The following is a 17,997-nucleotide window of genomic DNA, read 5'->3' on the forward strand; positions in this document are numbered from 1 at the left end:
GCGTTACAGTAGTCAAGATGAGCTAAAATAATCGACTGAGCCAGAATGGAAAAATGTTGTTGATGGAAAACATGTCTGACTTTACTCAACATACGCAGATTGATCACAGAGCTAACCTGATCCTTAAAAGAGAGCAAGGAATCGAAAAAAACTCCCAAAATCTTAGCAGAAAATTTGATTTGTAGGGAAGTTCCAGAGGCCAATACTACAGAACTAGGGAGATAGTCCAATTTCGGGCCAAGCCACAATAATTTCGTCTTGGATGCATTCAATTTCATTCGAACAGACTGGGCCCCCGTTTGGAGTTTAGAGATGCAAAGATTAACTTTAGGTACTAAATCAATAGTGTACGGCTCTATCTCTATCAAAATAAAACTGTCATCTGCATAAGTGAACAGAGTTTCATATGTGGACAACTTGAAGAGATTAAGGGTAGTCTCCATTTTCCTTCAGCATCTTCTCCCCACTCTGTCTTCCCCATTTTGCTTCAGCATCTCCCTACTATGTCTTCCCCATTTCCCTTCAGCGTCTTCTCCCCATTTCCTTTCAGCGTCTGTTCCTCTCCACCCCCCTTCCTTTCCACCACCATCCTTCCCTCTCGCCACTTCACCGCCCTTCAGCATCCCTCGCGTGGTCCGAGCATCTCCCTCTCTCCCCCTTACCTTTGCGGCGCATTTTAAGCTTACAGAGTAACTTGCTCAAGCCGCAGGAGCCTGCCTGCAGTCGCGTGCGACTGTGGGCGGAAGCTTCTCTTCTTCGGGGACAAGGCCATTCACCTCTCCATGGGGTGGTGGATGGCCTTGACCCTGTACCCGCAGAGAGCAGTTCTCCCCCACCCCATTTTGGCAGGTTACCTGCGGCTACCCACGGCTAGCCACAGATAACAGCCACCATGCCATTCTCTAACCATTATCTCTTCCTCTCTCTCAGAAATCGTGGGATTGCCCAAGCTTTCTTGAATTCAGACACAGTCTCTGTTTCCACCACTTCTTCTGGGAGACTGTTCCATGTATTTACCATCCTTTCAGTAAAAGAGTATTTTTTTGATTACTCCAGAGCCTATCACCTCTTAACTTCATCCTATGCTCTCTCATTCCAGAGCCTCCTTTCAATTGAAAGAGATTTGACTCATGCATTTATGCCACATAGGTATTTAAACGTCTATCATATCTCCCCTCTTCCACCTTTCCTCTTTTGTAGGTCATCATCACCTCTAATACAAAGTTCTGCCATTTGGCCTCACTTCATCTCCAAGAGTATTCATAAAGTGCCTGGCGGTAGTAACAGCAACCCTATGTACTAACAGGTGTCAAGTGTTTCCTTATTTAGACGATTGGTTGATAAAAGCTGTATCACCTCAAGCAGTGCACTCAGCTATGCAACCAACCATAACTTTTCTCCAGCTTCTAGGCTTCAAAGTCAGTTTTCCAAAGTCTCATCTTCAACCTTCTCAGGTGTTGGGAGTTCATAGGACCTATGCTCAAATTAACTCTTTTACAAACTTTCTTACCATAGCAAAGACAAAACGCCTTGCTTCAACTTTGCCATCTTTGTCCACTCTGCAACACATCTCAGCAAGACAAATGATGTGTCTCATGGGTCACATGGCATCCACAGTTCATGTCACTCCCTTTGCTCGACTTCATCTCAGATCATCTCAATGGAACCTTGCATCTCAGTGGTCTCAGGCCACAGATCCCTTATCCCAACAGATCAAGGTCACTCCTCGCCTCTTCATCAATCTCTCCAGTGGTGGTTGCAACCGAAAAATTTTGCCAGAGGTTTGATATTTCACATCTTTCCATATCAAAAAATATTCATGACGGACGCCTTCAAGTATGCATGGGGAGCTCACCTGGACAGTCTCATGATTCAGGGACTCTGGTCTGTGGACTTATATATGTGGGTTGCACAACTCGTAGCATCAGGACTAGACTAAGTTGCCTTAAAACAAAGAAACTTACTGCCCCGATGGTGGCTCACAATAATACTTATCACCATGATTTTTCCCAGTTAAAATGGTGTATTTTGGAACAGATTCCCACAAGTTTCAATGGGGACAGACATACTCACCTTCTCAAACGAGAAAACTATTGGATTTTTCATTTGAAATCATAGTCTCCGTTGGGCTTTAACGATAATGTGGATAGATGTTTCACCAGTTGAATCCATTTTTGCATTTATTTCATCTATTTTTGTTTCACATATTCTGTTTTTTTCAGCCTTTGTTATCTTCAAAAGGCTTTCTCCGCAACTTTTTACATTTTTTGATATTTGCGTTTCTGCGATCCATTTTTTCTGACGTCATTATGTCAATACAAGTCCGTGGTTCTCGCGGGATCTCCTGGGCATTCTTAAACTCCTGAGATGCCATAGCGATTTTTGGATTTCCTTACGCTCTGGGATGCGGCGCTGATAGAACAAATGCAATTCTGCCGCCTTAATTTTGAAAGTTTGCTCTATGTGTATCTCCACTCCTGACGAAGGTGGTGAAACAGAGCTCTGTCGAGTGGCGATATTAATTCTCCAAGGCAACATATGTTCTTTAAAAGATTCAGCTAAGTACTTTTTTGTACTAAATAGTTTTTGATGAATTTTTCACGATATAAATGAACTTTAAATCTATGAATTACATCTTTACTGATTGCTAACCTTTTTACAGATTGCTATTTTTTTTAGTATTTAATAATTTTTCTACATACTTTCTCATTCTTTTTCATATGAATTTTTCTTTAGGGATTTAGTTACGTTTTCAGTTTATTAAGTGACTGTTACAAATTCTTATTAACAACTCTTTTAATATTCAAGACTTGCAGCATGAATTTTTATATCAGGAAATTTTTTAGAGCACTTTAGCATGAACTTTTCCAGAGCACCTGCACTTTAAGGATCTTATACACTGACGTTTTTGGGAGTTTATCTACAATAGTTAAGATTTTTCCTTTATTACTTTTCTTTGTGCCTTCTCCCTTGATGGTAATGTTAATAAGGCAGTTATCTCATATTTACACTGGTTAGAGTGGTTATATTCAAATGGACTAAATGATGTATGGGACAACTCTCATTTAGACCTATCTCTGGTGTTAGTCACCCATGAGTTATTGCCTGAGCCCGTATTCCCTCATTTATTTATGAAAGGCTCATACTGATGACCATTATTTAAATGATTAGTTTCTAGCCTTTACATTCCCCTCAAGGGCCAAAGACCGTTTAGCCAATTCTTTATTGAGTTTGCTTGAGAAAAAGCATTTCATATCAACCTGTTAGCACTACGAGCAATTCACAGTGCCCTCAAGACATTTCAAGATCTTCTTTCCAACCAAGTCCTTCTTGTTCAAACAATCAAGTGGCCGTGTATTACATCAACAAACAAGGAGGAATGGGCTCTCTTCCTCTTTGTCAAGAAGCCATACCCATTTGGAACTGGGCAATTCCTCAAAATATATTTCTCAGAGCGAAATTTGTGAAAGGGAAGCAGAATGCCCTGGCCGACAAGCTCAGCAGATTTCTTCAACTGCACGAGTGAACTCTCAATTCCAAAAAGTCTTGTGCCACATCTTCTCACTTTGGGGGACTCCTCAGAGAGACCTGTTTGCATCTCTCCACAATCACAAGTTACCTCACTTCTGCTCCAGACAGTACTCTCCTCATTATCTAGAAGTGGATGCATTTCTTCTGGATTGATCATGCAAGTTCCTATATGCGTTTCCGCCAATCCCTCTGGTTCTGAAGATGTTAGTCAAGCTCAAAAAAGTCAGCCACCATGATCCTAATAGCTCCTCAGTGACCCAGACAACCTTGGTTCTCCTTTCTACTTCAACAGAATGTCACTTCCTCATGTTTTCCACACCATCAGGGGTGTCTACCCTATTGCAGAATTTGGTATCATCCACAAAGAGGCAAATCTTACCAGATAGCACTTCAGCAATATCACTTACAAAAATGTTTAGAAAATCCCCAAAACACCCAGACCCAAACCTTGGGCACACCATTAGTAACATCCCTTTCCTCAAAGCAATCTCCATTTACCACTACCTTCTGTTGCCTTCCAATTAACTAGTTCCTAACCCAGTCTGTCACTTTGGGGCCCATACCAAGGACACTCAGCTTATTTATTAGATGCCTGTGTAGAACAGTGTCAAAGGCTTTATTAAAATCTGGTACCACTCCTGACTTTAGAGAAGCATTGGAAAGGTCAGCCAGCAGAGCCGCCAGGACTTCCCTAAGTTCCTTTAGTGGGGGACCTGAACCCTACCCTCAGAAACTGTGAAAAATGACTTTTAAATCATTTAACAAGCCACCGTTGAAGTTCCTACAGTCACTGAAGTGCCTTGTTTGCCAGCATTTTCACACAGCAGCTGAATGTAGAAAAGGATTTCCAAATAAACCAGACTTGAAGATCTACCAGTCGGCCAGACACCGACTGTGTCCTCCGCCCACACAGATCCTCGCCAAGTGCTCGGGGCCAGGAAATGCAGCCTGCACCCTGAAACCAGGAGGGGGGTGTCATTCTAGACATATACGGCCTGCGCTTAAACCCATGACAAGGTCAGTGGGCAAGCGAATGGACCCCGAGTTTAAGAAGGGTGGCACACAGCAGGCTGGCTCCACAAATCCACCAAAGTTTCACTGAGAAACAGCAGTCTGGCTCCGCGGGACTGCGTCCTTTCCACCAGAAAGGGGTCTCAAGGCACTGAAGCCACCGAAAAAAAAAACAAACTTTAAGCAAAAAAATAAGAAAAGAAAGTAGAGCAATTCAAAAGATTTCTGCACGGATTGTTTGCAGAAATTGAAACTGGATATGGCTCTAGCTTTCAGTCTAAGAGGGAGCAGCATGTACTCAGAAAAGTGTTGGATTTCTGCAACTCCCGGATTGCGGGTTGGGATTGAAAACCTAGCGTATGGAATCCTACAGGTACTAACAGAAAGAAGATTATCGAAGGCAAGACCTAATTGTCCAATACCTCTGGTTAGCAGTTGTGATGCCCTAAACACAGTGGAGGGGCATAATAAAAAAAACACGTCTAAGTCCCCTTTTGGCCTAAGTTCTTAAATGTTGAAAGTAGAAGCAGGGAAAATCTCCATTATATAAAAAACCATCCAAAAGGAGGTTTTTTTATATAATGGCTTGCCTCTATGATCAGCTGTTTAAACACCCAGACCACCACTATGTCTACACTAACAACATATCATCAACCTAAAAAAAGCCTAAGTCCCAAACGCCCAACACAAGAGCCCAAGCTCTCCTGGCCCCACCGATCCAATCGGGGCAAGAGGGAGCCCAAGCCCTCTTGCCTCGCAGCACCCCCCCTTCGACTATGATGGGGCAGGAGGGAGCCCTACCCCCCACCCCTACTAAGATACGGGCAGGAGGGATCCCAGACCCTCCTGCCCTCGACGCACCTCCCTCACACGATCGCTCCTGAACCCCCGATTGGCTGCCCGCCGACCCATGAGCTCCCCCCTGCCGACCCCACCTCCCCGTACCTGAGAATTGTTGGCCGGACAGACGGCTGCCAAGCTCGTCCGTCTGGCAGGCCATCCATCCCTTGAATGGCTGGCCTTAGGGCCTGATTAGCCCAGGCGGCTCAAACCCCGCCCACAGGTGAGGCCTGAGGTGCCTGGGCCAACCGGAATAGGCCCAGTAGCCTTAGGCCCCTCCTGTGGGCGGGGCCTTAGGCACATGGGCCCAGCTAGATTGTGAGCCTGCCGGGAAGATAGGGAAAATACTTATGAGTACTTGATTACTATTCTGTGTATTATAAACTGCGTTGGGTGAATCTTGTCATGAAAAGGCGGTTAATAAAATCCCAATAAATAAATATATCATATTCTCTCTAACAATCCGCCCAGGTTTTCTGAAGTCTAGGGTGGGTGATTAATAGTCATCATTTATCTCTCTCCTCCCTGTGATGACCGATTCTCTCTTCCATCCTGTCTAACCCCATGATAACGACCATTTCTCCATCCTGCCTCTTGCAATAACTGACATTGCTTTCATCTACCCCCCTATGATGACCAGATCACTCTTCTTACCTCATCTGGAGGTTATGGTGCTGGACTGGTGTGGGGCCTTGAGCATCTGTGTTTGGTTAAGGCCCTGCACTGGCCCAACATTATAACCTCGAGACAAGGTAAGAAGAGAGATATCTGGTCATCTCAGGGGGTAGAGAGGGGAAGGGGGAGGAAAGCAATGCTAAGGGGGGGGGGGTGTGGAGATGGGCAATTATTGGGGAAATCATTATTTGGTTTTAAAACCAAATTTTTCAGAGTTTTAAGCCTTCAAATTTTCCAGAGTGTTAAGCTTCAGTAGGGAGTTGGACAATTATGGGAGAGAATATGGCATATGTGAAAAATTCTTTATAAAATCGCCTCTTTTATATCTGATCATGAAGTCTTGTATGTGCCAAAGGGTGGTCATATACAAACTGAATAGTAAAATATCTAATGCCATTTACTGGGGTCAGCTGTGGGGATGCCAGGAGCTGCTGAACTTGCTGCAGTTGCTGTTCATGCTGCTGGAGGAGGTGGCGCTGTTGATCTGTCACAGAATTCAGACCTGAAATACTGTAAAGGAAACAATGGAAATGATTAGAAATGTCTCTGGCACATCTTATTTTCTTCTTACACATGGTGAATTTGAACAATCAGGCGAGACATCAGCTCTTGCAGATATAAATGATTCTCACAATATTTAAATTGTTAATCTAATATATCCCAATTTCTAAATATGTACTACTCCAATGTATTGTCGGAATATGTTCTCAGACATCTACTTTGACTGTATATTCATGCCTATGTCAAGGACTCCTATGTATTCAATTTTGAATGAGGGTATGCCAGTGTCCAAATATGTATGTATGCAAGTCTGATCGCCAAATCTCAAAAAAGATATTGTGCAATTAGAAAAAGTTCAGAGGGGCAACCAAAATGATTATGGGGATGGAACTCCTCTCATATGAGGAAAGGTTTAAGAGGTTAGGGCTCTTCAGCTTCAAAAAGAGATAGTTGAGGGAGAAGAATATGATAGAGGTCTACCAAATTTTGAGTGAAGTATATAGAATATATATGAGTCAATTGTTTTTCTCTTTAAAAAAAGAGATGTCTCACCGTTTTGGTGGGGGAGTGACATCTGAACTCGAACAGGAGGTATCTCTTCATGACATCAGGTTCTTTTTTCAAACTCTCTATTGTCATGTGAAAGCGGTGTCTTTGCAGGAAACACAATACAAAATTTTGCACCGCATTTACATTACGAGAGCCCGAGGACACGTTATGGGGTTATGGTCTGACGATAAATGTCTTAAATGTAAAACTCATAGGGCACATTCCTTCATTTCTTTTTTGCATGCCTGCAACTGACTCTTTGGGAATCTGTAAAGAGCTGCCTGGACCTCCTCTTGCACTGCACGGTGCCTTGGAATGCACCTGCCTTGTTATTAGGAAATGTCCATGACCTCCAGAATCATGGCCTGGACTTCCCCTCCCAGAAATTTGTTTTACATGCGATTCTGGTGGGGAAAAAGCTCATCTTGAAATACTGGATCTCAGAAGAGGCCCCCTCTTATACTCTGTGGGTTGCCATGATGAAACAGCAAGCTCGCTTTGAGTTGGACACCCACTTGACTCGCCCGCAGGATCAATGGAAGTTCTATTGCACCCTTTTGCAGCAGATTTTGGACCTTGATGCATAATTGTTGCTATTGGTTTGGCTCCTGTGCGGGCTCGAGTGGTTTCTCAGACCTGCTCATTTCTCTTGTCTATTTTATTTACCATTTTACTTATCATTGTCTCCGGTGTGGCGCTCTCCGGCAGGGCAAATGTGTTTGAATGTGTTTGCATCTGTTTGATTGTGTGTATGTGTTGTAAGTGTTTGTGAGTCTGCATGTGTCTTGTAGTGTATGGGTGAGTTCTGGTACGTTGGAGTAGTGTTAGGGTGATGATTGCTTATGTTGCAATGTTTGGGGATTGGGGATGTTCTTTCTATATTGAAAAGTGGACGGGTGGCGATGGCTAGCGAGTGGTTTCCGCACTGCACTTTGACCCTGATGTGATTCTGCTGTCTCATACCTGCTCCTTTGTGAGCTCCATTTCTGCTTGTGCTACTTGTATCATTCTGCTCTTGTGTGATATATTGTTTGCTTTGTTGCCTACTGTTGGGCTCTGGTTGTCTAGACGCCTCTTGTCTCAATAAATATGATATTTAAAAAAAAAAAAAAGAAGTCTCCAAAAACCCTAAAATGTCATCACAGGACCTACAGCAGGCTCTTGCTACTGTTGATGAGAAAGTGCATGCCTCAACAATCAGAAAGAGACTGCACAAATTTAACTTGCATGGGGGGTGTGCAAGGAGGAAACCTTTGCTCTTTAAGAGAAACATCAAGGTCAGACTGAAGTTTGCCAGAGAGAACGTAAACAAACACCAGGACTTCTGGAATAGTGTTCTATGGACAGATGAATCTAAAATTGAATTATTTGGACACCAGAAAAGAGGACATGTTTGGTGTACACCAAATACAGCATTCCAAGAAAAGAACCTCATACCAACTGTGAAACATGGAGGGGGAACTGTCATGGTTTGGGGATGCTTTGCTGCAGCAGGACCAGGCCAGCTCACCATCATAGAATCTACCATGAATTCTACCGTGTATCAGAGGGTGTTTGAGGAACATGTGAGACCATCTGTAAGAAAATTAAAGCTGAAGTGGAACTGCACCCTTCAACACGACAATGACCCAAAACATACCAGGACTGGCTGAAAACTAAGAAATGGAGAGTCCTGGAGTGGCTGAGTCAAAGCCCTGATCTTAATCCCATTGAGATGCTGTGGGGTGATTTGAAATGGACTGTACAAGCAAAAAGACCCCGCAAACATCTCACAGCTGAAAGAATTTTGCATTGAAGAGTGGGCCAAACTTACCTCAGACCAATGTCAGAGACTGGTAGAAGGCTACAAGAAGCTTCTCACTGCAGTTATTTCAGCTAAAGGGGGTAACACTAGCTATTAGGGTGTAGAGTGTCCTAATTTATTCCTTGAGGAGAATACACTTTTTTGTGGATATCTTCTTTTTCATGAGTAAATCAAGGAAATTTTTGTTGTTTACCTGCAATTACATCACTTTCTTTTCCAGAGATAAATAAAAAAAAAGATTTAGCATTGATATGTGAACATTTCTTAAGAAAGAACTGAATATTTCATGGGGTGTCCTAATTTTTTCACATGACTATATGTATATGAATGGGTCTGGAGTGACTGTGTAGACAAACACAACCCAAGACTTGTAGTAAAAATGCATTCATTCAAACAGATTATTTCAGATTTATGAATGAATGGGAGCAGAAAAAACAAAACAAAGGGATACTGAAGAAGTGTGAGTGAGTGGATCAGTAGTGTAGCCAGATGGTCGATTTAGGGTGGGCCTGGGCTCAAAGAGGATGTACCTGAAAATCCATCTCTTTCCACGCCTTCCTCATCCCTCTCACCCCGAAACTAAAATGAATACCGGTACTGGCGCTGCCAAGGATCCACAACCCTGCCAGCCAAAGATCTTCTCCCGGCAGAAGGAACACTTACATTCTGTGCAGCCAGCGGCAGTTTCCCTGAACCGCTGATACAGCCTCCGCGCATGCATGCAAATTGAGAAGCACAAGGGGTAGGGTGACAGTTGCTTGAGGACACTGCCGTCAGCTATACAGGGTGAAAGTGTTCCTTCTGCTGGGAGGAGGTCTTTAGCTGACGGGGCTTGCGGATCTCTCAATCATTTCAATGGAGCACTGATTTTGGGTGGGCCCTGGCCTACCATGGGAATGGATGAGAAATCAAAATGAGTTGCAATAGACAGAAAAGGAAAAAAACTCGAAGAAACTAAAAAAGAACAATGGACAGAAAAAGTAAAATGGTGAAGGAGAACTAGAAGTAGTAGAAACTTACGAGGGTGGTTTGAAAAGTTTGTTAAAAAAGCAAGTTAAACAACGTAGTCTCCATTGAGGGCTATACACTTAGGGCTCCTTTTACTAAGGTGCACTAGAATTTTTAGCGCACACACAAAATTACCGTGCGGTACGCTTCTAGAATAACTTCAACTCAATGCTGGCGTTAAGGTCTAGCGTGCACAGCAATTTAGCGTGTGCTATTCCGTGCATTAAGGCCCTAACGCACCTTAGTAAAAGGAGCCCTTAGTCCAGCGAGATTTCAGTTTTTTTGTATCATAGGAAAAATATCTTATGAAAAAAACTTGAAACTCGCTGGACTAAGTGATGGAGACTACATTGTTTAAATTGCTTTGCTACCAAACTTTTCAAACCACCCTCATACTAGAAGTATTACATACAGAAGCAAAATATGTTATTCAACTGGCCTTAGTTTCTTGCTCAATAAAATCTCACCTATTCATACTGGTGGGTAACTGAAGTGAAGTTTGTCCATTGTTTTGTGTAATGCAATTCTGTGACTGTGTCACAGTGCACCCAGCTTGGATTGCTCCATTCAAATTTCCCAGGATTCCATTCACAGAAAGTTGCTGTTGGCTTGCTGCCAAGTTTCCTAGCAAACCTCCTACCATAGGAAGGTTGGAGATGGTGTGGTTAGCAGTACCAGTGTTGCTTCCAAGGGCATTTCCTGTTACTCTTGCTAATCCATTGACAAGTTGCTGCTGCTGCTGTGATATGCCTGTTATTAGAGGAACTGAAGTGGAATTTTGCTGAGGCAGAGGAGGAGGAGTACTGTGGAAGGATAGAGATGAACTACTTCTGCTTTGACAACCAGAATGTGGATCCTGAAGAGTGAAATACAAAGACTAAATAGCAGTTCAGTTTTTTTAATGTCACTTGCAGTAAAGAATACCAATTCAGTGTCTCTCAGGATACTAAAGGAACTTCAAAACTATGGCTCTCAACTGGGATGTACTAAACTTTTTTAGAATGAAAGAGTACCAACCTCTACTGGCTACTGGTATAATAAACTCTCATAACTTGGAAAATGCAGAGAGAATCTTAAATTTAATTTCCAACCCAGTGGAAGTTGGAATGAATTATATAAAAGAGGTTAAGAATGTCTGTCTTGTCTAGGGGCAAAATCTCCAAAAATTTGACAGAATGGAATGAAACTTGACATATGGGTAAAAGCATTAAAACATATATCAAGTTCCAAAATGGGCTAAATCAGACTGGGAATTCCAGAGAAATATACCTGCCCTCCAAAATGGCTTCAGCATTTCTATGGGAGCAGGAGTTCCAGCTGCAATAGCATAAAACAATTGATAGATTGGGATAAATTTTGGCATTTATTTATTTATTTTAATAATTTATACACCGAGGTAAAAAACTACCGATACACTACCAGTAACCAATGAAGCTGTCTTAACACAGGAGTAATATGTATTGATTTCTGTACCCCCAATGAACAAATGAGCAGTCATTTTGTACCAACTACAATGCCTTGACCCTACTATTAGATATACCAAAATACAGTGCATTGTAGTAATGAAGCCTAGATAGAACTAACCCCCCTGTACTACAGTTCTAAAATCACATAGGCTTTAACTGAAACAACAAATGCAATTGTGCAAAACAAGACTGAATCATTTTGGTTACTTGAACTGTATATTAAGATGCGAATCACACCTCACACCCAACAAATTCATTTCCTTCACAACTCTTATGTACACATCCCCCAAATATATACTCTGCTTGTGGGTAAAAATAGTAAAAAGAAATACCAAGTTTGAAAATGGGTATAATTGTACTAGGGGTTTCAGAGAAATAAATACAGTATACCCCCACAAATTTGCGGTTCGTGATTCATGGACTCACCCCCTCTTCTATTAAACTGCGCTAGCAGTTTTTTTAGCGCAGAGAGCCGCGCTACTCTCATAGGAACTCTGAGCGTCAGGAGCAGCGTGGGCCATTCAGTGTGGCTCCCCGCGCTAGCATGTCAAAGCAGCTCCTGATTGGTGTAGCCTGACTTTAGTTCCGGAAGAGGCGGTCGGAAAATACTAAGAATTATCCCGCACCCAATGGCGCCTCAGCTGCCCTCTCCTGCCTCCAGTCTGCTCCTAAACCGCATTCACAGTTTTTCAAAATTTGCGGGTGTTCCTGGAATGGAACCCCTTTGAATTTCAGGGGAGTACTGTACACCAAAAAATGTCCCAGTGCATTTCTATGGGAATAGGAGTCATCCTAGGACAAGCATGCGGCATATTCTCATATGTGGGTGACATCATCCACGGAGCCCAGTACGGACGGTTTAAAAGTGTACTGTCACTGACCCCCTCTTTTATTAAGACATGCTAGCCGTTTTAGCACGCGTTAAATATTAGCGCATGCTAAACCGGCTAGCGCGCCTTAGTAAAAGGACCCTTAAGTTTTGAGAAATTTTGCGACTGCCCACATTGCGCATGCGCGAGTGCCTTCCCGTCTGACGTCCGCTCGCGGTACCTTAGTTTTTTTCCGCGGAGGGAAGAAGTACTTTTTTGATTGGACTCTGTTCAGTCTGTGGTGCTTTCCTGCTTTAGCGTTTTTTCTTAAGTTTATAATTTCTTTTTCATTTAATATCTTTTATTCTGTTCTTCTATAGTGAAAAAGAAAAAAAAGTATATATTATTTTTGTTCAAACTTGGGCTTTAGCCTAGAGTTTTTTCCCTTGGCAGGTCTCTTGTTCACTTTCAAAATTGAGTTTAATCTCGCCGAAAATATTTTTCTATCCATGTCAAAACCTTTAACGGGTTTTAAAAAGTGCTGTAGGTGTCAGTGGCCTATTTCTATCACCGACCCTGATAGTTAGTGTCTAGGCCCTGCACACCCAGTCGATTCTTGTGCTCAGTGTTCCACCTTACAAAAGTGCTCTATCAAGGTCCGTCATGTTCAACAGGAAAAGCTGTTCGGCTTGGCCATGGACACCAGCAAATCCTTGGAGCCGTCAACATCAAAAACTCCTGTATTGGCATTGACATCAGATCTTACAGCATCGGGGAAGCCAGCTAAGAAGGCATCCACTTCCAAGCAAGCATCACAGGTCTCAACTGCATCGAGTCCCTTGATGCAGACCAAACAGTGATACCATCGTTCTCCAGCTTTGCAGGTTGTCATTCCTTCACAGTGTGCATCCTCATCAAGGTCACCCATTCTGAGACAACCTGCTGCACCAATGGTACCGGCTGTTGAGCTATCAGTACCGGTGCATACTTTCAGGGAGAAACTCCATGAGTTCTTCCAGAGGGAGCTCGGTAATATGTTAAAATTTTAGTCCATGCCGGTGCTAACATCAGCTCCCTCGTTATCGGCCCAGCCTAAGTTTAGTACTCCAAGGCCTCAAGGTACTGATGTCATCTATCCATTGGAGCATCAAGCTACTTCTCATGGATTTTCTGCGAGGCATTGTCACTCCTCATCTCGACAATGTTCTACCTCCAGACATTGATCTTCGCATCGACGTTCTAGCTCATCTTATCGACATTCTCCATTGAGGCATTGATCCATTACCTTGAAGAATTGATGCTCTTCTTCAACATGGCGTTTGACGCCAAGGCATCATTGGACCTCATCGCATCGATCTCAGGCTTCAAAGCGAAAAAGGGATACTCATCGATCCTCTTCATTGGATTGGTACCAAAGACATTGCGAACCTTCCCGTAGACATCGTTCTCCTCGACGTACAGCTTCTCCAAGTCTTCTCTTTGACTCAGATTTGGAATCAGACTCAGAGAGTGAACTTACTTTATCTGCAACTGAGACTTATGGACATACCTTCAGAACAGTCACCACAGAAAACACCTCCCACAAAAAGATCTCCAGAGAGACTTTCCTTTACTAGGTATATTAGGCAATTGGGCAAAGCCCTACCTGTCAGATTGGAAGCTGACACTGGACCAAGCGCTGAGTACCTGGATGCCTTGGACTATGATGAGCCTCCCAAAAAGCTCCTCAAGTTACCTTTACATAGCATTCTTAATGAGGCGTTTCTCAAAAATTGGGAAACACCTTTAATGATCACAGTAGCTCCAAGGAAACTAGATTCCATTTACAGAATCAATACTTGTCCAGGGTTTGATAAACCACAGCTACAAAATCAATCATTACTTGTGGAGTCAACCCTTCAAAAATCTTTCAATACAAGAGTTTATGCCTCAGCGCCACCAGGATGTGAAGGCCGCACTATGTTTCAAGTTTGGATGTCACCTTTATTGAAATTCTATGCTGGCGAGCAGAATCCTTAATTACAATTTCAATATGTCTTGTTATCTAAAACAACTGATAAGGAAATTGTCTAACTTTGAAAAGTATATTCATTCAGAGCACCTTACTGAATATCAGAAAACCATTCACACTCTTTCACAGACTAGAAAGTATATAGCAAGGTCAGCTTATGATTCTTTTGAGATGTCTACTAGAGCATCTGCTATGTTGTTGGCTTTGAGACATCTAGCTTGGCTAAGAATTTCTGATATGGACTTCAATCTCCAGGATAGATTAGCCAATATTCCATGTTTAGGAGAACTTTTTGGCGATTCCATCGAGGCGGCCACGTAAAAATTGACACAACATGAAAAGAATTGGAATTCTTTAGTCAGAACAAAGACTAAGCCTCAAGCTTCACAGAAGTCTGCTAAGCCTTCCTATTCATATCAGAAGCAATATACTTCTAAGCCTTCTGCTTCTAGACCAGCACTGTAAAAGAAGCAACAACAACAATGGTCTCAGAAATCTCAGGTGGCAGCTCCTCAAAAACCTGCTCAGTCCTTTTGACATGCTTATGGAGAGCATAGCAGCTGTTCCTCTATCCCAGCCTCTTTCTCAACCAATCAGAGATCATCTACAACACAGTTCTTCAACCGCCGGTCCGCAAACAAAATCTTGCCGGTCCGCGAAGGATTCGGTCCCCGCCGCAACGAAAGGCCGGCGTCAGCTGACTTGCAACTTCCTGTTGCAGTCGCTGTGCCGGGACTCCTGCCTTCCACCGCGTTTGCCTCCTGCCTTGTCTCCGCACCTCCAGACCAGCAGCGGCAGCTCTGTATGCTTTTAACTTCGGCACAGAGCTGCCCCTCAATAGTTTAGCGCGGTTTCATAAGGCAGCCTCGGGGCCTTTGCTAGGCTGGCCCACATCGCATCATCGAAGCGGGCCGGCTATCAAAGGCCCCGAGGCTGCCTCATGAAACCGCGCTAAACTATTGATTAGGGGCAGCTCTGTGCCGAAGTTAGAAGTACACAGAGCTGCCGCTGTTAGTCCGGACTCTTGGGCCGCTGAAGGAGGGCAAAGAGCAGCTGTCCTGGAGGTTTCCCTTCCTCTTGCCTTTGCAGGTCCCTTTTTTCCACCTTTTTTTTTTTTCCTTCAAACGGCAACGGGCCCCAGCATCGACATCAATCAAGTAAGTTCCACTGTTCCTTGCAAGCGGTTCTGCTCGGCCAAAGCTTCCCCTCTGACATGAGCCACCTTCAGGGGAAAGAAAGTGACCCACAAAGGTGAGGGGAACGGGGGCAGATGATGGAAGTTGGGGGGGAGAGAGAGAGAAGGGGCAGATGATGGAATAGAGGAGATGAGAGAGAGAGAAGGGGACAGATGATGGAAGTGAGAAGAAGGGAGAGAGAGCAGAAGGCAAATGGATGTCAGTTGAGAGGGGAGAGCAGATGCTGAATGGAAGTGGGGAAAGAACACATACTGGATGGAAGGAGGAGATAAATAAAGGGGGAAGAAAATAGTAAGATAATGGAGGGGTGAGGGAAAGGGGTGACAAGCTGTGCGTAGACACAGTGAAAAGAGGGAAACGGGACTAAATAGTAAGAAAGAATTTAATTTAGATGGAGGCAGAAAATAGAGAAGGAAGACCAGAGAAGAAAAGGGGGGGTGAGGGAAAGGGGTGACAAGCTGTGCGTAGACACAGTGAAAAGAGGAAAACGGGACTAAATAGTAAGAAAGAATTTAATTTAGATGGAGGCAGAAAATAGAGAAGGAAGACCAGAGAAGAAAAGGGAAGAGAGAGCAGAGAATGATATCAGATCTGAGTGGAGGAAATGAGAAGAGAGATATGCTAAAAACCACAGGGGGGAGGGAAGGATAGAGATGCCAGACCATGAGGGGAACAGAAGGAAGATGATGGATGCCAGACCAAATTGGGGTGGGGGGGGGCGGGGCTGGAGGAGAGATGGCAGTGAAAGACAGACAGTGAATGGAAGGGGCAGATGCTGGACTGAAGAGACAGAGAAGGTTATCATGCTGCTGTACCGGGCCATGGTACGCCCTCACCTGGAGTACTGCGTCCAGCACTGGTCACCGTACATGAAGAAGGACACGGTACTACTCGAAAGGATCCAGAGAAGAGCGACTAAAATGGTTAAGGGGCTGGGGGAGTTGCCGTACAGCAAAAGATTAGAGAAACTAGGCCTCTTCTCCCTTGAGCAGAGGAGATTGAGAGGGGACATGATAGAAACATTCAAGGTACTGAAGGGAATAGACTTAGTATCTAAGGACAGGTTGTTCACCCTCTGCAAGGCAGGGAGAACGAGAGAGCACTCTCTAAAGTTGAAAGGGGATAGATTCCGTACAAACGTAAGGAAGTTCTGTGGTAGAAAGCTGGAACGCTCTTCCAGAGGCTGTTATAGGGGAAAACACCCTCCAAGGATTCAAGACAAAGTTAGACAAGTTCCTGCTGAACAAGAACGTGTGCTGGTAGGGCTAGTCTCCGTTAGGGTGCTGGTCTTAGACCAGAGGGCTGCCGCGGGAGCGGACTGCTGGTCATGATGGACCTCTGGTCTGACCCAGCAGTGGCAATTCTTATGTTCTTAGGGCAGACACTGGCTGGAAGAGAGTGAAAAGGCAATGAAAGCAGAAACCAGAGACGACTAAAGGTAGAAAAAAATAATTTTATTTCTATCTTGTGATTCAAATATATCAGATTTGAAATATGTATCTTGCTAGACATAATTGGGGAGTGCAAAGCCCAGGCAGTGCTTCTTTAGCTTCCAGGTGGCTTAGGCTCTCTCTGACCAGGGGGCAGTTGCCCTAGTTCCACTCCCCTAACACCATTCCTGTCATGTGTGACTGTGGTATTCTGTTACTTGATATTTGTGTAGCATTCTGTAATAATTTGGCTTATTCAGTTTTCTTGATAGTAGAGGGGATATATGTGAAGGGGAGGGGAGACAGGGGTTTTGTTGATCTTTGCCCTGTATTATTTGTATTTATAAAATGACAATTGTATAGAATATTGTTTCTTTTTATACTTTAATAAAATATGTTCAATATAAAATTATAACTATTTGAGGCTTGTGCGGATGGGATCAGATGGTTTGTGGGACCGAGCTCGTGGGGACGGGGCGGCGATGTTTTTAAAAAAAAAATTTCAGTCTTAGTAGTTTGCCGGTCCACGAAATAATTATTTTATTTCCGCCGGTCCATAGGTGTAAAAAGGTTGAAGAACACTGATCTACAATTCTATCATCAATGTTGGACTCTGATAACAACCGACTTGTGTGTTCTCAAAGTCATCAAGGAAGGTTGCTCTCTTCATTTTGTCACTATACCTCCAAATCATCCTCCAAGAGAGTCCTCTTTCAACCCTCAGCAGATGTCCCTTCTTCTTCAGGAAATAGAGTTTCTGGCATTTAGTTGAAGCATAGAGGTAATCCCCCTTTTCAGAAAAATCAAGGGTTCTACTCCAGGTATTTTCTCATCCCAAAGAAGATGGGAGGTCTAAGTCCAATTCTCGACCTCAGACTTAAACAAATTCCTAGTCAAAGAAAAGTTTTGAATGCTTTTACTGGAAACATTATATCCACTATTAGATCAAAATGATTGGCTATGCTCTCCAGATCTAAAAGAGGCTTATACCCATATACCAATTCATCCTATTCACAGAAAGTTTCTGCCCTTCGGCCTGGCTTCCTCTCCAAGAGTGATCACCAAATGCCTGGTAGTAGTGGCAGCAGCTTTAAGAGCTCAAGGGTTCCAAGTTTTTCCCTATCTTGACAATTGGTTCATAAAAAATGCTTCTCAAGGGATGCTCT

General features: G+C 43.5%; 1 protein-coding gene across 4 annotated transcripts in view; it reads right to left on the minus strand.

Moving 5' to 3' along the window:
• Nucleotides 1-17,997, minus strand: part of MLLT6 (MLLT6, PHD finger containing) — a 240,675-nt gene that overhangs the window by 8,198 nt on the left and 214,480 nt on the right. For all 4 annotated transcript variants that reach the window (XM_033918301.1, XM_033918300.1, XM_033918303.1 and 1 more), the window contains 2 exons: nt 10,387-10,775; nt 6,459-6,567 (listed from right to left, as the gene is read on the minus strand). In XM_033918301.1, coding sequence (XP_033774192.1) covers nt 6,459-6,567; nt 10,387-10,775 — 498 coding nt within the window. The remainder of the gene's footprint in view (nt 1-6,458; nt 6,568-10,386; nt 10,776-17,997) is intronic.

This window comes from Geotrypetes seraphini, chromosome 13, assembly GCF_902459505.1.
Source record: "Geotrypetes seraphini chromosome 13, aGeoSer1.1, whole genome shotgun sequence".
Classification (NCBI taxonomy): domain Eukaryota; kingdom Metazoa; phylum Chordata; class Amphibia; order Gymnophiona; family Dermophiidae; genus Geotrypetes; species Geotrypetes seraphini.